General features: G+C 37.0%; 1 protein-coding gene across 2 annotated transcripts in view; it reads left to right on the forward strand.

The window, feature by feature from the left end:
- KLHL2 (kelch like family member 2) overlaps positions 1–22,972 on the forward strand; it is a 102,187-nt gene that overhangs the window by 12,937 nt on the left and 66,278 nt on the right. The window contains exon 3 of one of the 2 annotated variants that reach the window (XM_063108183.1): positions 10,349–10,455. In XM_063108183.1, coding sequence (XP_062964253.1) covers positions 10,349–10,455 — 107 coding nt within the window. Of the gene's footprint in view, positions 1–10,348; positions 10,456–22,972 lie in introns of those variants that run through there. The other variant, XM_063108184.1, reaches the window with a different exon arrangement.

Here is a 22,972-nt window from a genome sequence, read left to right on the forward strand (position 1 = left end):
TTTTATTAGTAATTAAAAAAATATTGATTATATGTGGAAATGGTAATGTATTGGATGTTTTGGATGAAATAGAATCTATTATTGAAATTAATTTCACTTGTTTCTTTTTACCTTTTTACTGTGATTACTAAACAATTGTGACTTGCTTTATATTTCTCTTGGACAGTGTGCTGGTCTAGGGCTTCTAACTTTAAAAGTTTCTTTCCATTTTCATTGTGACAGTTAAGTTAGAAGCCCTAGACCAGCACAATGAAAATGGAAAGAAACTTTTAGACAGAGAAGAATGTAGCTCTGGTGCTGGTAGTGGCAGTGGTGGTAGTTTTGGAAAGTAGTGACCTGCCCATTGCTAAGGTAATTCTCAAATATGTTAAGAGCCACTGCAGTGAAAAGAGTGACATTAAAATACGTATTCACAGTCTTGGTTTTATTTTCTTAGCACTTTGTGAAAGATTTATTTTTTCCTGCCATCCCCTTTGTGAAAGTACTCTAGATCTACCTGAAATGCTAAGAGCTTGGCTAAGAAGGGAGTGGCTTAAACTTTCCCATAATCTCTCTATGCTAGGTCTTCCTAAAAGCCCACCCTTTAGGTCCATCATTTGTTTGTTTCTTCTTTAATAAATGAATGATTCAATAAATATTTATCTGCTAGGTACTGTAGATACAGTGGTGAGCAAAAACAGATATGGTTGCCACCCTCCTGGGACTTTTCATTGACTGCAGGAAGTAGGCATTAATCAAAGAATCACAAAAATAATTTAATGTAAATGGTAATGGCAGTAAGTGCTGCAAAGGAGGGCTGGCTGCCTGGTGCTGTGAAGGTGGAGAACAGTGGTTAGTAAAGGCTTTCCTGAGAAGATAGGAATAATTATGCTGAGATCTGAAAGAAAATAGAGCTAAGAGTATTAAGTCAGGATGGGAGTGGGGAGATTAGAGAACAGTGTTCCACGGACAGGGAATGGGGGTGCCCAAGTCTTGCGGTGGGAAGGAGCTGGCCTCACTGGAGGAACTGAAGGCATCACTGGGGCACGGAAGGCTGTGGGATCACAACAAGAGAGGAAGCTAAGTGGGTAGGTGAGGGCCAGCATACATAGGACCTAACATTTTGGTCTTTATCAGGAGTTGCCTAGGGAGGAAGCCATTGGAGAGTTTTAAGCAGGGATTGACATGATCAGATTTGTATTTCGAAAAGAACGTACTAGCTGCTGGGTGGAGAATGGATTGGAGAGGGACAAGAGAAAGTTAAAATGAACATTGGATCATCTGACTCGCTCCCTAGTATCCTAGTGCTCTGACAACATTTTCAAAATGTGGGTTTTCATTTATTCTTTGGGAGAATATATAGCTGGGATAATCCACCAGGTCTGGTGGTGCTGTTTCAGTTTCTTAATCCTGTTTTGACAGTAATAAGAATGTACAATGCAGTGGTTACTAAGTGGAATTGAAAGAAGTAAGAATAATCTGGGTAGTTGAAGACTCTGTGGGGCATGTGTGGCCTTGGTTTTCCACTGGTGTTGTGTGAGTGAGTCTCTGTGGACCTGGGCATGACTCAGGAAACTACAGGGAAGGTAACTTCTTCCCCTTATGTGAATGACCCAAGTTTTGGGACAAACTTTGCCTTTGTGTCAATTGTTTTCCCTCTTTGAGCCTTGACTGTAAAAGGAGGGGAGTGGACGGGGTGGTGTTTATGGTTCATTGCTGCTCTGACATTCTCTCAGCCTATGAGATTGTTACCTGCTTACCTGACAATCCTGTGGTGTACTTGCCTTGTGCTAGGATTATTTAGCTCTAGCCTTCATTCACCCATTTATCCCATTTGGGGTGTGAACTATATGGCTGTGAAACAGTAACTTCTTGTTCTTTGTGTTGCACTGTTTTGGGAACTAGTATGTCACCAGGCTGGTAGTTGATGCTGATTTTCAGAACAAAGAATGACCTTGGAATAGCTGAAGGGTTGGCTGCCAGGTCTAACCAGGATTGTTTTAATGAAGTCTCTAACCAACAGTGTTTTTAGGAGTGAACTGTCTTTGGGGTTCATCAAAACCTTTAAAAAAAAAAAATTCTGTTTTTTCCTTATTCTTTATAGCCGATTTGAGTAATTCTTTAAAAAAAAAAAAAATCTCTGAAGAGGCCTATTCCTTGTATAGCTGAAAATCATTAATTATTTCCTGTCTTTGCATCAACTTCCTGTTGCCAGGAAAGGGTAGCTGAGAGTGGTTTCCTGACTTTTGGGAAGGGAGAACTTCCTTGTTCTCACCACTCTGATCTTGGGTTTAACCACAAAGTGGTAGAGTAACAGCTGTGCACTAGAGAATTTTGTGAACCTTTGGCTGATGAAAGCAAAATTTTAGGAGTAAAAATCACTTTCAGTTGTAGTTCGTGTAGGGTATAGTTAACGGAATGGGGTTGGGAGGACAGGAGTTTTGTAAGGTTTAAGTTATAGAATTAAAATTGTTTTATAGAAGAAGAACAAGACATTTTCTTTATCGTTTTCTTAAACTAAGTTTTTTTTTTAAAGACAGGAGGCCCAGAGGCCAACTCTATATCCTTGCCCAATATGAATATGAGTTACTTAAAATTATTAGGTTTAAAAACTCTGCAGTCACTTCTAAACAATGTATTCAACAAGTATCTGTGAGTACCTGGTTCTCCTTTGACATTAACTTACATGCCTAAAGACTGTGTGGGATCAAAAAACAGTATTAGATTTAGCCCGTGCCCCTCAGGTGTCTAGGTGTACACAGAAGATGAGGTAGGAGAAGATTGTGTACAAAACGTGGGTGCCAAAAAGGATTCTTACTGGAAAATCCATAGCAGCCCACAGAGGTGGGCTTCAGCTGGGTCCTGTTGAGAGTGCAGTAGGATTCATATAGGGGATGGGGTGGGAAGGCCTTTCCTGCTCTGGTTAATTGCGTGAGCTGGAGAGGGGATAAACGTAACCTGTTTGGATAAAGTATATCAAGGGTTCATGCTGGGGAGTCTGTGCAGAAATGGTTAGGAAGCAAGAGGAGGACAGAATTTTGGCAGGCTTAAATAGAGTGGTGAATTGGAACTTAATCCTCTGGGCAGGGCGATTCACTGAAGGTTTTTGGGAAAGGGAGTAGCATGGTAAGATTAATGATGTCGGAGGAACAACCTGTCAGTTCTAAGAGGATGATTGTAGTTCAGCAACACAATTCTGGTGGGAAATTTAGCTCTTAACTTTAAATATCCCAAGCTGGGATTGGGACAAGGAAGTTTTTCAAAACACAAACATTTTCAAAATCAAACCAACAGATCGTTGTAGAGTGCTTATTAGTGCAGTGCACTGTATTGGGTCTTTGGAGAGGAAGAAGCAGACTATATTCCAGATACAAGTTTTACTGAGAAAATGAGATTGCTAGCTTTTTTTTTTTATTGTGGTAAACACACATAAGGATTGCTATTTTAAGAATTTTTAAACATAGAGTTGTGTGGAATTAATTATTCACAATGCTATGTGATTACTACGTCTATCTATTTCCAAAACTTTTTCATCATCCTGAACATAGACTCTGTACCCATTAAGCAATAACTTCTCATTATTTCTTCCTCACATTTCTGATAATCTATAATCTGTGTCTGTCTTTGACATTTTTTTCTTTTTAATTTATTTTGTCTTAATTGACCCGTGATAATTCTATTTATTTATGGAGTACAGTATGATATTTGGGTACATGTTTACAGTGTGCAGTGAGTGTATCAGGGTATGTAGCATATCTGTCACCTCAAACATTTGTTTACTCTTTGTGTTGGGAACATTCTCAACTAGCTACTTGAAGTTATGCAGTAATTTTTTGTTGACTGTAGATATTGCTATAGCACACTAGATCTTATTTTTCCTATCTCTCTACAATTTTGTATCCATTGACCTCCCTCTTTCCATCCCCTCTCCCCTTACCAGTCTCTAGTAACCACTGTTCTCCTCTCTACTTCCATGAGACTAACTTTTTTAACTTCCACATATGAGTGAGAACATGTGGTATTTCTCCTTCTGTGCCTGGCTTATTTCACATAACAAAATTTTCTCCAAGCTCATCCATGTTGCTGCAAATGGCAGAACTTCATTCTTTATTATGGCTGAGTGGTATTCCGTTCTGTGTATACACCACATTTTCTTTATCCAGTCATCCATTGATGGACATTTAGGTTGGTTCCAGCTCTTGGCTATTGTGGGTAGAGCCCCCATAAACATGGGAGTGCAGGTGTCCTTTCTACTTGTTGATTTCCTTTTCTTTGGATATATATCCAGTGGTAGGATTGCTGGATTGTATGGTAGTTCTATCCGTAGTTTTTTGAGAAACCTCCATACTGTCTTCTCTAATGTACTAATTTACATTCCCACCAGCAATGTAGAGTGCTAGCTTTTTGGCATGACCAAAAAAACTGTTGAAAGGTAGCATGTGTCTTTAAAATAAATTTAAGAAATAAAAACTCTTTTCTATGGTATGGTATGTGACTGTACTTGAGCTTTAAAAATTTCAGTTAGTACTAGTGGAATGACAATCTATTAGTTTTATTTAGAAGGAATATAATTTCTATCCTTAATATTTAGGAGTTTAAAGTATTCAAGAAGGATAAATCATAGGAAGCAATTCAAATGTTCACTTATATTTCCTACGTAATCCATAAACATTTAGTTGTTCGTTATAACAGCAGTTCTTGCATTCCAGAGATAGTTGAGCAGAAGAGCCTGAAGCTCTCCCTTAAAGTAGTGGTTACTGTGTTTTGAAGCTTATGGTCTCAGTTTAACTGGTAATATTCTACAGAGTTTCTTAACATTGATTTTTTTAAAGTGGTGTTTATTGAGCATGGATAGAATAATTAAACATTACATCATTAAACAAAGAATGTGAAAAATGGATTGTAGTAAACAAATTTCCTAAACCGTCTTCCTTTTCTTCCCTTTCTCTACGTTGCTGGATACCTGCCACGTATGAGATACGGTGTTGCTTCAGAGTTTGCCTTCAGCATCCCCTCTTAAATCAGAAAATCAGATCTTACTTTGGCTATTTCTTTTTAGATTATTGTAATTAAGAGTATCTACTCATGATCTATTTCACCAAGTTTTTTTTAAAAAGCTTTTAATGACAAAGTTTCTTCTATACATATTCGACATTTTCTACCATGTAGTTGAGCTTTTCACCCACACCTTCAGAAACTCACCTCTGCTTTACTGTTTCCCCTCTGAAATCCTTTAACTTCCTCATCTCTCTATTCTACCCTCTCCCCACCATCTTTTCCCTGTCCCTAATATGTTCTTTCACTTTATTTCTAATTATTCTTTTCATTTTCTCCTCCTTTCAGCCATTGCCAGGTGTTCTTGAAAGCCCCCAAATCTGGAGTCTTCCCTTCCCTATAGACAGATATTCAGTAACATGCTTTCCCCACTGTCTTCTTGTGGCTCTAATTTGTTTTTTCACTCTCATTCTGCTGTCTTGATTCTGCTTGAAAAGAATGATAGACTCTCTATTCTGGGAACCTTTTACTAGTTTAAAGCAGTTTGTAAATTATTGACTGAGTAGGTTTTCCTACGACTTTCCAAGTTGACTGTCACCTCTTCCTACTTTATGTTTGAAAATCTCAGCAGGTGTAAATCTGTTGAGGAGGCTGTGCTGTTTTCAGGACTCTTATTGTGATTGTGAGTCTTATTAAACCCAACATCTAGGTTTTCCCTGTTCTTAAGTGGCACAGAAATTCAAAGGTGCTACTTACCATCATGGTTTTAAAAAGAAAAGGAAGACAGTGGTGACCTTTGTTATGGAGTTCTATTGTTCTTTGAGGTTATTGACATTTTAGCCAGGATGTCTATTAAATGACATTCCCAGTTATAGAAAGTTTGGTTAAATATGACTAATTTAAATAGGCAGTCAGGAAGCCTTTCACTCTCCCTCACCTCCCTGCATGCTGAGTAGCCTGTACTCAGTGCTACCGCCTTGTCCTGAACAGCAGCTGCACATCTGGCTCACCCTCTGCTTCTTGACCACTTTTTAATTTTCTTGGTTTCTGACCTCCTGCTCCTTTATTTTTACATCTTGGTCTTGTTCTTTGTCCTAACACTCAATGCTGTTCCTCTGGCACTGACTTTGGGCACATTCCTAGGCTCTGGTTTGTGTTTGCCTCATGGGCTCTGGCTGACAGCTCATCTCACCAGCCTGGCACTTCGGGTGTTATTTCAGTTCAGCTCCATGTGGCAGGAAGTGCCTCCAGATTTTTCCTGGCGCCTAAGGAAGAAACGTGGACAGATGCCATGTAATCTCCTCACCGCCCCCACTTCCAGTAGAAAGTAAATTCTTGTTTCATATGACTGCTAATTATTTTTGATATTTCAGAGCCTGATAGCACATTTTACTTTAAGAAGATATACCCTGTATATTTTGAAATCTGTGATAAGTTTTCCCAGTCTTTGGAATTCATTTATTTTATATCAGAAAACCAAAGGATGCCTTGGTATGTTTAGGCATGTTTCATTCATTTTCAAAGCAGATTTTTTTTTTTTCCTGGGCAGGATGAATTTTCATGATATTGTTTCATTTAGAAGATTGATTAGAAGAGTGCTTTTCTTTTTTTCTATGCCATTTGAGTTTTACATAACCCCTGTCTGACTACTGTTCTTCTCTCTTTAGATTTGAGCTTAGGAGCCACTTCCTTTCTGAAGCTTTTTTGTTAGATTGGGTTTAGCATCTCTTGTGTGTTCCTAAACACTCCACATTTGTCCCATCTTAACAGTTGTGGATTGATTTTGTAGTTACCTGTTTCCTTGTCTGTCTCCTCCACTCAACTGTAAACTCCTTGCTATCATGGACGTTATTTTGTTTATTATGGTAAGATGATATAGTGTTTGGCACCCAGTAGGCACTCTCCGGATATTTCATGAGTGAATGAATAAATGCAAATTTTTTTTTTTTTTTTTTTTTTTTTGTCTTTTTCGTGACCGGCACTCAGCCAGTGAGTGCACCGGCCATTCCCATATAGGATCCGAACCCGCGGCAGGAGCGTCGCCGCGCTCCCAGCGCCGCACTCTCCCGAGTGCGCCACGGGCTCGGCCCAATAAATGCAAATTTTGCTAAATAACAACTTTATTCTATTATTCTGAAGGCCTTTCTTTCTACAGTCCGTTTCCTCATTAGATTTCAAATAATAGGAACATAAACTCAGAAATTCACCATGGAAGACTTTGGATGTGGGCTGCTGAAACAAGTTTTTCTTATTATTATTGCTAGACTTTTCATTTGTAGCCCTCTCCTCCTCACCCAAAAGTCATTCACCTTCTTATAAGAATGCATATTTGAAAAGATGTAAGGACCAGACTCAGTGTACACACACTTATTCACACTCATTAGACACTCGTGACACAACATGATATGAAGGTTAGTCAGATCTCTCTTGTCTTTGAATGCTGTTTTAAAATATTTTATTGCTGGAGACAAAAAGATAAAAAATTGAACACTAAAACTAAGTATGTCTTTGATTTGTAATGTGGGCCCTAGACTCCCTGTGACCTAACCGAGGGGGTGGCGGCTTAATATTTTGACAATGTTTTAACCTTATTAGTTAACGTTAACTAATAAGCCTGTAAGGCTGAGCTAATTATTAAGTGACAGTCAGCAGGTGTCATACCAGAAGGTTTGGATCAATGAGTAATTGTAATTGAAGCTGAAAATTATGTGAATTTTGAGGTGTTCAAGTGTAATTCCAGTTAAGTTCCATCTTGAAACTAGAACACTAGGAAGGATTACTGACAAAAAAGGAAAATAGGCATAAAGATGTACTTGACTCATGTTTGAGTTGTGTCCAAATCCCCTGGTCACAACAGAAAAACCTGAATGGCCCTATTGGAGAGAGACCATGTGTGACTCTGTTAACCTCACCTTACTGTCCTCCTCCCTTTTGCCCACACCCTTCTCTCTCCCCACGCTTTTTGGTCCACAGTTCCCCTCAAGTGCCTTGCTACTTGAGGTTTCCATGCAACAACACGTCCTGTTCTCTCTGTTTGGGATTCCCTTGTTCCTTCTCAGTCCAACTAACTCTATCTTGTGTTTTAGAGCTCACCTTAAGGTCAGTAGCTGCAGGAAGCCTTTTCTTATCCTCAGTCTGATATAGATGCTCCCCTCTCCCCATAGCATCTTTATTATGGCACTTTCCACTTTATTCTGTAATCGTGGCATTGCCAGTCCTTTCTGATAGTTTTCTGAAGGGCAGAGATGGTCTTGCAGTGCTTTGTTGAATGAGAGAGTAAACTTTATTTGATCTTTCTAAATACTCTGTAGAGGTACTGCTAAAAAGCCCACTAAAATTGGGCCTTTTATCAGCTATATGTAGAACTTAAAAAAAAATAGTTTCTAGTATATAATATGTCAAAAAATAGAAATACGTCATTGTTATTTGTAATTTATAATTTCTTTCTTTTACTATTATTTTTGGTTTTGGTGGCTGGCTGGTAAAAGAGATCAAACCCTGGACCTTGGTGTTATCAACACCACACTCTAACCAACTGAGCTAACCAGCTAGCCTTATAATTTATAATTTCTATTCCCTGTTTAACTGAAGCTTTAACAAGTCTGAAAACCACACAGCATTAGGTTGTTTTATGTGGTGGTTAAGAAGCTCTGGAGTCAGGCTATGGATATGAATCCTTTTATCATCACTAGTTGGGAGACTTTAGGTATCTCTAACCTTAGTTTCCCCAGCTCTAAATTTAGAGGATAAAAATAATAGTAATACTTACTTCGTAACATTGTGGTGGGGACTAAATGAAGTAATACATGCAGGTAAGGCTCCTGCATAGTACCTTCCTGAAAACATCACTGACTTTTCCCACCTGGTTATTTGTGAATCTATGGAACTCATAGAATTGCAGAGTGGTTTATATTCTCAGAGCAGTTGGTAGACTTTGTCAATTCTCCACACTGATCTGGAAGAATTACAAATTAGTGACATTGTGCCACCTTTTATGACTCGAATGCGGGACCTGCCTGATGTCTCATACAGCATCATGAGCCATTAAATTGGTACCACCCATGAAACATACTTCAGTGTGAATGGCATAGTAAGCTCATCAACAAAGAGGACCTGGAATGTAGTCATCACTGGTGCTGCAGTACTTTTTCTTCCAGTTTCTTCTGGACTGGAGGGAGAAGAGTTGCCTATAGGCTCTCCAAAAGTTTTGGTGTGAATTCCTGGGAACAAGTTTGTAAGCAGTATGGACAAGTAGAAAACTTCAAGGACTTGGTTAAGCTTATGTGTAAATGTCGCTTGTAAGCAACTAGAGAATTACAGAAGTAGGCAGGCCACCCGTGTAGGAATTTGGTAGAACAGTGGAGGAGTGGGCCATGTGTGACCTATGTACACCCCTTGTGTAGGAATTTGGTAGAACAGTGGAGGAGTGGGCCATGTGTGACCTATGTATACCATACACATACACATAAATTCAGTGCTCAGATATTTGAGGTATGAAAAGGATGTTTGCTTTCACTACACCCATGTCAGTCATTCATGACATGACTACCAGCAAGACGAGTTTTAGGTTTTGGAGACCTTTTGGCTTATTCTGGAATAAGCATCAGCAACCTTTCTTTATTAAAAAGATAATCTGTGATGTTCTTAATTACAAGGAGAGTCTGATGTAGCGCCATGTATAGCGTGTAAAAAGTGCCCACCACATGTTTTTGAGTCAGTTAAAATGGATGTTGTAAAATTGGAGGTATGATTATGGTGGCTGAATAATGGTTTGTTTTTAGGTATCAGAATGCTTTTTAATTTTATATGGTGGTATTTTCTGGCCTTAAGGAATGAGATATTTTGCATTGGTAAAATATCTGTTAAGCTTCAAATGCCCAAATGCCTTATAATCAGCAGGTGTAATTGAATATAATTTTACTGTAGCTTGATGACCCATGGTCATTTTAAATATCTTTTTTATTTGGGGGAAGGTTTAACTCAATTTAGTTCTTTACATGTGCCTTTTTTTTTTTTTTTCTTCTTATTGTCAGACTTCCATATGGCACTTCTGCCAATACTGTTCTTATTCAGACAACCTCTCATTGATAATTTGCTGCCAGTAATTTCCTTTAAGTTGCAAAAGCAAGTTTGGAAAGATTTCTGTATTCAATAAAGGCAAGATTCTGAGTGAGGGCCCAAGGTGTGTTGGGCCTTTATCACAACTACTTTCTATGTTTGTCATGTTTAGGGATTCTGTTTTAATGGATGGCAGGTTTTTTAAGTTAGTCTCAACTTCCAAAAAGTGGGTTTTCCTGTAATATTTTTTGCATACAATGTTCAATATGTTTATTATTGGTATCATTAATATTTTTTCACTCTACTTTGTAAACAGTCAGAATTTGTTGTGCGATGTCACAATTGTGGCAGAAGACATGGAAATCTCTGCTCACAGAGTGGTGCTGGCCTCCTGTAGTCCTTATTTTCACGCCATGTTTACAGGTATGAAATATTGGAGTTATGGGTATTTTAATTATATACAGATCTGAGTTTTTCTTTTCACATTTTCTTTTGTTATTAACATTTTACTTTTATGAAATGAAGAATTGTAATGGAAGAAAATACCGTTGCCTTGTTCCAAATTCTCCTCCTCTTCTTTGGTTTTCATTGTGATCGGTAAGCATGTACGTACGTAAACTCACAATTTTATGCTCAGCTTTCCTCCTTTACATTTATACTTGCATATATTCATTCAGTTTGCGTTCCTGCCATTTATAACAGCTTTTTGACACTTTACTATTTTGGCAAAAGAAAAGCACTTTTATTATTTTACGTTTTTCCCAAATAATTTTCACGTTTGTTTCATCCAACGGTTAAGTGGACAAAAACATGCTCATTTAATGTCCTTTATTTGGAAATATAAGAAAATAGGGTGGTTTATCCACAAGCTTAGATTTTACTTTGGCAGCTGTAAAAATATATTAAAATGATTTTAGTACTTCTGGAAAAGAAGTAATTTATGCCTGTCATGCTTGAAGCCCTTAACCTCATTTAAAAAAAATTTTAATAGTAATTAAATAATACTGTGTAAAGAAATGAAGCTATTATCTGTTCCATCAGTGAGTTTATAACCTTAGGGCATTGGTATACCGAACAGAAAGTACAAATATAAATAAATATTGTTATACCGAAAAGTAAAAATACAAAGCTATTTATACTTTAGAAACTATTAAGTAAAGTATTTCCTGTGCCTATCATTTTGCTAGATACTTCAAGGAATACAGAAACAATGTGAGCATGCTTCCTGTCCCGATAACGTATTGTGTAGTTGGGGAGATGAGATGTGGAGAGAATGGATTTAGAGGAAACTCTCTGTGTGTCTTGGGAGTAGAGGGGAGACTGGAGTCCTCTCACTTTTCAGCCTATTACAGTCTGGCTATTTCTGAATAAAGTTAAATAATCAGAAATGGAAGATGGACCATAAACCAAGTTGGGAAAGTAATTTGGGAGGGTGCCTTCAGCTGGAACTGATATGAAAAGTCAATACTAATGAAACGAGACTAGTCAGATTTTTATATCCTGGGGTTCACTTTAGTCTCTTGGTTTACATCTTATTTATTACCCCTATACTCTCTAGAGAGTCTCTAGGCTTGTAAGAGGATGATTTGATCTGGGATGTGTTGGCCTCATTTAGGAATTCCCTAGGAAAGTTTTGTCCTCTGTAGGTAGCCTTTCTTGTCAAAATTACTGAGCCTTTGGGAAATTCACTGATCCATCTGTGTGGTCAATCTGTGCATTAGTTTTCCCCATCTGGAAAATGGGGGTGATAATATTACCTACCCGCTTCTTAGAATTTTTGTAAAGTTTAAATGAGATCATATATGTAAATTTCTTAGCACTTTACTTGGCACATAGAAAATGCTCAATTAATGTTGGCAGTAATTATCATGGTCATCATCTTTTTTTTTTTTTACTCTAAATTCCTTTGTATTCTATAAGAATAGAAGATTGAGAAAGCCTTGGGCTAGACTCTTTTTTTGATAAATATTTTATTTCCATAGTGTAACTAAAATATAGTGATTAACGTAGACCTACAAGATTAAGGTTAGTTTCCTTTCCTTCAGAAGGCACTGGAGATTTGCATTCTCCAAACTCCTTGACCCTAGATATAGAGTAATGGATCCTATATAGATAGAGGTGGGAGGGCTTATTATGTCTTTAGCTTTTTTTTTTTTTTTTTTTCCTGTTTGCTGTATAATCTAAGCTGCATTTCAGTTTTCCTCTCTTATTTGTCTGATGGTTCTCTACTCTTCATGTTTTAACTGACATGCAATTTATGAATATGTGAGCTCTGCCTAATGAAGGGAATGAAGCTCTGAAGACATTCTGATTCTATAAGTATTCCTAGTGTATCTCAGTTAACTGGTAGGTGGGTACTTGAAGCTCGACTTGTTTCTGCCTGAGAGTATGTATACCTTCTTTACTTGGTCAAATTTTAGGTTGTTATGTGCTAAAGTACCTGCAAAATAGGAATACTATGTTAATTTCTGGTACATATAAAATGTTATAGAGTACCTAAATTGTGTTTTTTTTCAACTTTATTGAGGCATATTTTACATATCATAAAATTTATCCATTTCAAGCGTGCAGTTCAATGATTTTTAATAAATTTACTGAGTGGTACTGCCATCACCAGAAGTCAATTTTAGAACATTTTTATTGCCACATAACCTTTTTTGAAGTTCACCATTTCATAGTGTTTCAAAGGAAAGCTTGTTCCTTTTTATTGCTAGATATTATTTCATTGTGTGGATACCGCATTTTGAGTATACATTTACCAGTTGACGGACATTTGTGCTGTTTCAGTTTTAGGTCATTATGAGTAATGCTGCTGTGAACATTTGTGTGCAATTCTTTGTGTGGACTTATATTTTTAATTCTCTTGGGAGTAGATACCTAGGAGTGGAATTGCTGGATCACATGGTAAATTTATATTTAATTTTTTAAAAAAACTGCTAAGCTGTTTTTCAAAATGGCTGTGCCATTATACATTCCCACTAGCAATGTATGGAAGTTCCCATTTCTGCCTCTTCTTGCCAACACTTGTTACTATCTGTCTTTGTTTTTTTGTATTATAGCCATTCTAGTGGGTGTGGAATGGCATGTCATTGTAGTCTTAATTTGCATTTCCCTAATGCCTAATAATGTTGAGCATCTTTTCATGTGCTTTTTTTTTTTTTTCTGACCCATGAGGGGATCGCAACCCTTGGCATGGTGTGGTCTGCACCACGCTCAGCCAGTGAGCGCACTGCCCATCTGTATATAGGATCTGAACCCACGGCCTCGGCGCGTCTAGCACCGCACTCTCCCGAGTGAGCCACGGGGCTGGCCCTTTTCATGTGCTTATTACTTAGACTAAAATTTTTTGGGTCTTCAGCAAGAGATGCTATTTACCTTTCTGGCAGTCTTTGTATTGTTCTGTTTTCTACTTTTGAATCCACTGCATAGTCAACATTTTGGCAGAGATTAGGTAAAGAAGATATAGAGATTTGGTCTAAGTAGTTTAGTGTATGTGTATTCATTTAAGTATTTGCCAGAATATGAGTCTAGTATTTCTTTATCTGTTTTTCATGGTCTGAAGTCCTATTAAACTGTCTTGTGAAAAAAAATGGTGAGGCCGACTAGTAGACCTTTGGATGCTTCCATTTCGTCAAACATTGTGTATGTTTATATTCTCTTGCTTAGTGACAGGGTGTTACCCTACTCTTCTGTTTTCTTATGACTAACCTATTCAGAAATGGGGAGTATGCAGATGTTCTTTCTTGGTCCTTGTTTTTAATCTTCCATAAACTGTAGATGAATTTTTCATTCAAATTATATCACCTAGAAAAGAATTCTGTTACTCATTGTAGTTCTAAGTATTTGAGTAGAGAAGTGGGGTGAAAAGTAATTCTTTGATCTGGTCACAGATTTTTTTCTTTGTGAAATATGGGTCTGTTTAGACCAAGGTAACAGTTCTTGTGTTTTTAGATTACTTATTATAAATGTGTCACTTAAAAAGCTGTTTAACAAATACATTTGAGGTTTATTTGGTGCCCCAGGCTAAAATTTCTGAAATCTGGTGGGAAATATTGAATTTTTATTTTTACTCCTTTTTTATGTGCTTTTTGATGATTTATTTTGTCATATTGAACATGACTCAGTAAGGTAATTAGAATAGGAAAATATAGATTATTAGTTGAATGATTAAGTGGGATTTTTAAAAAGTTGTATGCATGGTTATATTTGTCTAAGATTTGTGCTTTCTTTCAAGGAATATTTATCGAACATCTTCTGTGTGCTAGACATTGTCCTAGCCTTTGGGCACCAAAGAGAGGAACAAAACAGACAAGTCCCTGTTCTCATCATTCTAGTTGGGAAGAGGAAGAAAGGTTAGATAGTCATTACACGCATAAAGAAAAAATAATTTCTTATATCAATTACTGCTATGAAGAAAATTAAATAGGATGTTGCACATCTTGAAAAGTAATGGAATACAATTTATTTATTAAATGTAGCTTTAAAATTGTCATTCATTATTTAGGGTTTCAACATGTCAACACTTTTCTGTATTATACTTTTGTTTTTTCCAAATATTTTTGTGATCTAAACAATAACTGAAATTAGAACATAGAATTTTTTTAATGAAATGGATCTTAGGATTTTTCCTTTTAAACTTCTTCACTTTTCATTTATCATATTCAGAATGAATATGAAGTTACTAGTTTCTGCTGGACTTCAGGAATCCCGATTAAAGGCCCTTGAGACAGAAATGTGTTGCTTTGCCCCCCATGGATTTGTCACCCCACTTCCCCTGGGTGACAGAGATGCAAAGGATTACTCAAAGCCCATCTCTTCTGAGCAGTGAGAAGCCCTGAAGGGGTTAACTTCCCTGAGACCCTCCAGCAAGAAGGCAACCCTTCCTCAGGAAATTAACCCTGAATTGGGGTTCTCTTCCCACATTTACTTTCCAGACCAAGAAGCTACAGGAAGAGAACATAGGTGGGATTATAGTTTAACAATATAGACTGGTAACTTTCAGTGAAACAAGCTAGATGACATTCCAGTAGACAATTAAGTGATCTTATAGCAATTTTTCAGTATCTTTACATAACAATCAGTAACTAGTCTGTCTTTGAGCCAGCAACCTTGCTGTGCCACAATTCTTATCTTGCAACAGAGACTCAATAGCCTGGGGAAAATTTCCAGTCCTCCACAAGGTCAGTATTTGAAACTGCAAGGCTTTGGAAAACCAGGCCCTGTGAGGTACATATGCTTTCTAGTATATTCCACAGAAATGTTTTTAGCCATGAATGTCATTAAGCTTTTGCAATTTGGAGGACTTCATTTCTTTTCTCAAAAAAAAAAAAAAAAGTAGAAATGATACAGTATTTGCTAGTGAAAGTGTTTGTCTGAGCCTGGAATGTATAGTGAATGTTCGGTAAATGTTTGTTGACTGAAATCCTTCTTCATAGCTAGAATACACATGTTCAAGACTAGTTTAAGTCTTACTGATAATATAAAGTACAGTTGCTACATTTTAAATTGGCACTTGTTTTACTTTTCGTTCGTCTAGTCATTCATCCAACAAGTATTTTTTGGATATCTACTATAGGTCAGGTGTTGTGGGAGTACAGAAAGACTTCTTCCCTGCTGTCAGGGAGTTCAATTCAGGTAGTGAGAACTACGTAAAGAGTTGATTATGGCAGAGTAGATTTGCATGAGGTAGTGAGTGAAGTAAAACAAACATGAACTTTTTTCTATTTTCTCAGAGCACAATCAGCAACACAGAAGACAGACTTCTGTGACTAAATATGTGGGGATTTTTCCCCCACTAGCTTACAAGCAAGTGGTTCTGCAGTGGACACCAGCTGGGTGCTGTCCAATTCAATTCTGACTCTGCCTACCTGCAAATGGTGTCAGATCCCACAGGTTAAGGGCTCAGTCCCCAGGACTGCCCTCCATTTCAGATGCCAGTCACAACCTCAGGACTCTGGAACTTCTGACCAACCAGCTGTAAATCAAGGTTCCCATGACCCCATCCTTGGGTTCGATTAGTTTGCTAGACTGGCTTACAGGTCAGGGAAATGTGCTTAACATTTACTGATTTGTTTTAAAGGATATTTTAAAGGATTTAGATGAAGATATGCATAGGGTGAGGTCTGGAAGGGTCCTAAGTGCAGCAGCTTTCATTCCCATGGAGTTGGAGCATGCCACTCTCTCAGCATGTATACGGGTTCACCTGTCCAGAAGCTCTCCAAACCTTGAGCTCTTGGGTTTTTATGGAAGCTTTATCACACAGGCATGATTGAAGCATGGACAAACACATAGAAATGTGATTGGACAAGAAGGATGTGATCTAACACTAACAGAGTGGGTGGGGAACCCGTCAAGTCCTATCTGTTCAGGTTCTTCCCAGCCTTTCTGTATAACATTCCCTCCTCCTGGATATGGGGCAGGACCCTTTCTGGAATGGTGGTTTTATGACCTACAGTCAGATGAGGTAGGGCAGAAAATTTCTTTATGGCCAGCTGGGCAGAAAGTTGGAGGAAGATTAGAGTCCTGCCTTGGGGAGCTAGGAATCATGGATGAAAACCTATATATATATATAATTTGATATGTGGTATAATATCACAAGTACCCAACTGTATCTAGGGTGAGAGACTAACCCAGCCTGTGGTCACCAGTAGATAAAACAACCTGGAGAGTGTCCAGCTGAATCTTGAAGACTGTGTGGGGATTAGCCTGGGGAATGAGGGGATGGGGAGATGAAGACAAAGCTCAACAGAGGCATCGAGGTAAGAGATTGCTTGGTGTATGAGGAAAACTACAAGCAGTTCTGTACTGATATATTTTAAGCTGAGAAGTGAGAGAGAGAGACCAGGCAAGATAATGAGTCAGGGGCTGGATGTAGAAGGAGTTTGTATACTTGGACTGGGAGAAGCTAAAGGATTTTGAGCATCTTGGTCAGGTTTGTGGCGTTAGTACTGGAGATAAGAAAAGAATTAGGAGGTTGTGACAGTGGTGTTGGCAAGAGATGTTAGGACCCCCAGTGGCATAGTGGCAAAAAGGATGGCGAAGAGGTGAGAGGATTGATCTGAGATATAGCTAAGGTTAATTCTGCAGGTTTTGATGAATGATGGGACTGGTGGGTAAGGAAGGAGGGGAGAGTCAAGGATGACTCCTACTCAGGTTTTTAGCATAGATGTTTATGTGGAAATCCTAATCTCGCTTCAGAGTTATGTGATCAGAACATATAAATGAAAGACTAATCTATAGAGAGACTATGGGAAGTTACACATGGTACAGGCTCAATTATGTACAGTATCATTGGATAGCTTTAAATTTTTTTTTTTAATGTTTACTTGTACATATTTGTGGGGTACATGTGTTGTTTCCATACATGCACATACTGTACAATGATTCACTTAGGGTAGATAGCACAGTTTTGTACCTGTTAGTCCACCACTTGCCCCCACCCTTCTCCCCCCTTTCCCTCCTGGCCTCTGGTAACCATTATTCTACTCTCTACTTCTATGAGGACCACTTTTTCTTTTTTAGATTCCATATATGATTGATATCAGGTGGTATTTGTCTTTTTGTGCCTGACTTACTTCACTTAACATGATGGTTTCCTGTTCCATCCGTGTTGTTGCAAATGACAGGGTGTCGTTTTTTTTTTTTTTTTTTTTTTATAATAGCTGAGTAGTACTCCATTGTGTATATGTACCACAGTTTTGTTTTGTTTTTTTATCCATTCATCTGTTGATGGACATTTAATTTGATTCCATCTTTTGGCTATTGTGAATAGTGCTGTGATGAACATGGGAGTGCAGGTGTCTTTTTGATATATTGATTTCATTTCCTTTAGGTTTATACCTAGTAGTGGGATAGCTGGGTCATAGGGTAGGTCTAATTTTAGTTCTTTGAGGAACCTCCATACTGTTTTCCATAAGTGGCTGTACCAATTTACATTCCTACCAGGAGTGTAAGAGAGTTCCTTTTTCTGTGCATCCTTGGCAGCATTTTTTGTTATTTTCTGTCTTGTTGATAATAGGCATTCTAACTGGAGTGAAATGATTTAGGTCTTTGAAGAAATTTAGGTCTTTGATCCATTTTAAGTTGATTTTTGTATACAGTGAGAGATACGGCTCTAGTTTCAGTCTTCGGTATATGGATATCCGGTTTTCCCAGCACCATTTGTTAAAGAGGCTGTTCTTTCCCCACTATATACTATTGGCATCTTTGTTGAAAATCAGTTAGCTGTATATGTGTGGATTTATTTCGGGATTCTCTATTGTATTCCATTTGTCAGTTTGTCCCTTTTTATGCCAGTACCATGCTGTTTTGTTTACTAAAGCTTTATAGTATATTTGAAATCAGAAAGTGTGATGCCTCTAACTTTGTTCTTTTTGTTCAAGATTGCTTTTGCTACACAGTGTCTTTCATGGTTCCACACAAATTTTAAGATTGTTTTTTCTATTTTTGTGAAGAATGTCATTGGTATTTGATAGGGATTGCATTTAATGTGTAGATTGCTTTGAGTAATGTGGACATTTTGATGATGTTAATTCTTCCAGCCCATGAACATGCTTATCTTTCTATTTATTTCTGTCCTCTTAAATTTTTTCATCAATGTTTCATAGTTTTCATTGTAGAGGTTTTTCACCTCCTTGGTTAAATTTACTCCTAGGTATTTCATTTTTTTGGTAGCTATTGTGAATGGGATTACTTTCTTGATTTCTTCTTTGGCTATTTCTTTATTGGCATATACGGAAAGCTACTTATTTTTATGTGTTGATTTTGTATGCTGCCATGTACCGAATTTACCTGTTAGTTCCAGTGATTTTTTGATGGAATCTTTTCTATGTATAGGATCTGCAAATGGGGATAGTTTGACTTTCTCCTTTCTGATTTGAATGCCCATTATTGCTTTCTGTTGCCTTATTGCACTAACTAGAACTTCTTGTACTCTGTTGAATAAGAGTAGTGGAGAAAGTGGGCATCCTTGTCTTGTTCCAGATCTTAGAGGAAAAGACTCCAATTTTTGTCCATTCAGTATGATATTAGCTGTGGGTTTGTCGTATATGGCCTTTATTGTGTTGAAGTGCATTCCTTCTGTACCTAATTTGTTGAGTGTTTTTATCATGAAGGGGTGTTGGGTTTTATCAAATGCTTTTTCTGCATTAAAATGATCACACGTTTTTTTTTTTTTTTTTCCCTTCATTCTGTTATGGGATGTATCACGTTTATACATTTGCATATGTTGAGTCATCCTTGCATCCCTGGGATGAATCCCTCTTGATCATGGTGTATAGTCTTTTTAATACATTGCTGGATTCTGTTTGCTAGTATTTAGTTGAGGATTTTTGTGTCTGTGTTCATTAGGAATATTGGTCTGTAGCTTCCTTTTTTTGTTGTGTCTTTTTCTGATTTTGGTATGGGGGTAATGCTGGCCTCATAGAATGAATTTGGAAGTATTCCTTACTCTTCAATTTTTTGGAAGAGTTTGAGAAGAATTGGTATTAGTTTTTCTTTAAATGTTTAGTAAAATGTGGCAGCAAAGTCATCTGGTCCTGCAGTTTTCTTTGTTGGAAGACTTTATTACTGCTTCAATCTCATTACTCATTATTGATCTGTTTAGGTTTTCTAGTTCTTCATAATTCAACTTTGGTAATTTTATGTGTCTAGGAATTTATCCATTTTTTCTAGGTTTTCCAGCTTGTTTGTATATAGTTGTTCATGGTAGTTTCTTATGATCTGTTGTATTTCTGTGGTATCAGTTGTATATCTCCTTTTTTATTTCTGATTTTATTTCTTTGAGTCTTCTATCTTTTTGTTGTTGTTGTTGGGCTAACCAAAGATTTATCAATTTGGTTTTATCTTTTAGAAAAACCTACTCTTTGTTTTATCAATCTTTTGTGTTATTCAGTCTCTAATTTTACTTATTTCTGCTCTGATCTTTGTTATTACTCTCCTACTGATTTTGGGTTTGGTTTGTTCTTGTTTTTCCAGGTTCTTGAGGTGTAACATTAGGTTGTTTATTTTGAAGTCTTTCTGCTTTCTATTTTTTATTTTTTGTAGCTGGCCGGTTCAGGGATAGAATCCTGGACCTTGGTGTTATCAGCACCACGCTTTAAACAACCGAGCTAACCAGCCAGCTCTCTTCTTTTTGGATGTAGGCATTTATTGCTATAAACTTCCCTCTTATAACTGCTTTTGCTTTATCCCATAGGTTCTGGTATGTTGTGTTTTTATTTTTTCATTAGTCTCCAGGAATTTTTTAATTTCCTTTTTGATTTCTTCTTTGATCCATTCATTGTTTTATGAGCATATCATCCAATTTTAATGTTTTTTTTGTATTGTTTTTTGTTTTTTTACCTCTGGCCAGTTTGGGGATCTGAACTCATGGCCTTGGTTTTATAAGGCTGTGCTCTAACTAACTGAGATAACCAGTTAGATTTAATTTTCATGTATTTGTATGGTTTCTAGTTTTATTTCATTGTGGTTGAGCAAGGTAGTTGATATAATTTAAGATTTTTAAAAATTTGTTGAGATTATTTGTTTTGTGACCTAATGTATGGTCTATTCTAGAGAGTGTTCTGTGTGCTGCTCAGAAGAATGTGTATTCTCCAGCTATTGGATAAAATGTTCTGTCTATGTCCATTAGGTCCAGTCAGCCTAGAGTAGAGATTAATTCTGATATTTCCCGATTCATTTTCTGTCTGGATGATCTGTCCTTTGCTGAAAGTGGGGTATTAAAGTCCCGAACTATAATTGTGTTGGAGTCTATTTCTCCTCTTAGGGTCTAATAATAATTGCTTTATATAACTGGGTGCTCTGGTGTTGGGTGTGTATATATTTAGAATTGTTCGATCCTCTAGGTATATTGATACCTTTATCATTATATAATGATCTTCCTTATCTTTTCTTACTTTCCTTGGCTTGAAGTCTACTTTATCTGATAGAAGTACAGCTATTGCTGCTCTTTTTTGGTTTCTATTTGCATGAAATATCTTTTTCCATCCCTTTACTTTTAGTTGATGTGTATCTTTATAGGTGAAGTGAATTCCTTGTAGGCAGCACATTGTTGGTTCTTGTTTTATATTTCATTCAGCTACTTTGTGTCTTTTAATTGAGGCATTTGATCCATTTACATTTAGAGTTATTGTTGGCATATAGGGACTTGTTACTGCCATTTTGTTACTTCTTTTCCTCGTTGTTTTGTAGATTCTTTTTTCCTTTTTTTCCAGTCTTAACTGTCTTCCTTTGTGGTTGAGTGGTTTTCTCTAGCAGTGTATGTTGATTTATCACTATTTATTTTTAGTATGTCTCTTATAAGTTTTTGTGTTATGGTTACCATGAGGCTTACAAAAAAACATGTTATAGTTATAACAGTTATTTTAGACTAATAGTAACTTAACTTTGGTATCTAAGAAAAAGATATCCAAAGCCAACTCTATGCTTTGTTGTCATTCTCCACCACTTTTTGACATTTTGTTGTTTCAGGTTACATCATTTAATATTGCCTTTCTCTTACATGGTTGTTGTATTTGTCATTGTCTTCTTAGGTTTGTCCTTTGGTCTTTATATGAAGGATATAAGTGGTTTATTCACCACCCCTAGGAGTATTCTGATGTTGTCTGTGTACTTACTTTACTAATGAGTTATATACTTTCAGATGTTTTCTTGCTATTCTTCAGTGTTGTTGTTTTTCAGATTGAATAACTCCCTGTAGCATTTCTTGTAAGGCAGGCCTAGTGCTGATGAATTCCCTTAGCTTTTGTTTGTCTGAGAAAGACTTTATTTCTCATTCACATTTTAAGGTTAGTTTTCCTGGATACAGAATTCTTGCTGACAGTCTTTTGCCTTCAGCACTCTGAATTAATCATTTCATTCTCTTCTGGCCTGTAGGGTTTCTACTAAGAAAACGTCTGAGAGATGTATTGGGGCTCCATTGAGTGTTATGCGTTTCTTTTCTCATGCTGCTTTCAGTATTTTTTCTTTGTCTTTGGTTTTTAATAATTTCACTATGTGTACCTTGGGGTTTTCTTCTTCAGATTGAAATTTTTTGATCTCTGAGCTTTATGTATCTGGCATCATGCTATCATCTTTCCATACTTGGGAAATTTTCAGTCATTATTTTCTTGAAGATGCTTTCTCGGTCTCTTCCTTTTTCTTTTCCTTCACGTATGCCAATTATGCAGAGGTTCTTTCACTTGAGGGATTCTCAGAATTGCTGTTCTTCTGTTTCATTTTTTCTTATTCTTTTTCTTTTTGCTCCTCTGATTGGATCATTTCAAATGTTCTTTCTTTGAGCTCACTGATTCTTTCCTCTGTTTGATCAGGTCTTCTGTCGGAGCTTTCTACCATGTGTTTCAGTTCAGATAATGTATTCTTTATTTGTAGAATTCTATTTGGTTTTTAAAAATTGATTCTATACCTCTGTCAAGTTTCTCATTCTGCTTCTGAATTATTTTCCCGATATCATTTAATTTTTTATCTGTATTTTCTTGGACTCCCCAAACATCCTTAATAGTGTTATTCTGAATTCTGTGTCAGGCATTTCATAAATCTCCTGTTCCTCTGGGTCCATTGCTGGTGCTTTGTTTGTTTCCTTTGGTGGTATCATATTTCTCTGTTCTTTCTCAATCTTTGTGTCTTTACATTGATGCATGGGCATTTGAGGAGGCTGCTACCTCTTCCAGGTTTTATAGGTGTTCTTTGGTGGTGTTAGACTTTTACTGGTTAAAATATCAGAGCTTTGTCTCTGGTCTTTGTTTTTTATTTTTCTGTTTTGTGGTGGATTATTAGCTACCATCACCACTTAACCTCTGCACTGAACCTAATTTGCTATCCTATGGTTAATTCCCAAATTGGGGTAACTTCCTGTGGAGACTAGAACTTGAACTCTGTGCTTGAGCTAAATTGCTGCTTTGCTGCTGATTCTCTGGAGAAGGCTTTTTGTGCAGATTGGATT

Source organism: Cynocephalus volans, chromosome 9 (genome assembly GCF_027409185.1).
Source record: "Cynocephalus volans isolate mCynVol1 chromosome 9, mCynVol1.pri, whole genome shotgun sequence".
NCBI lineage: Eukaryota > Metazoa > Chordata > Mammalia > Dermoptera > Cynocephalidae > Cynocephalus > Cynocephalus volans.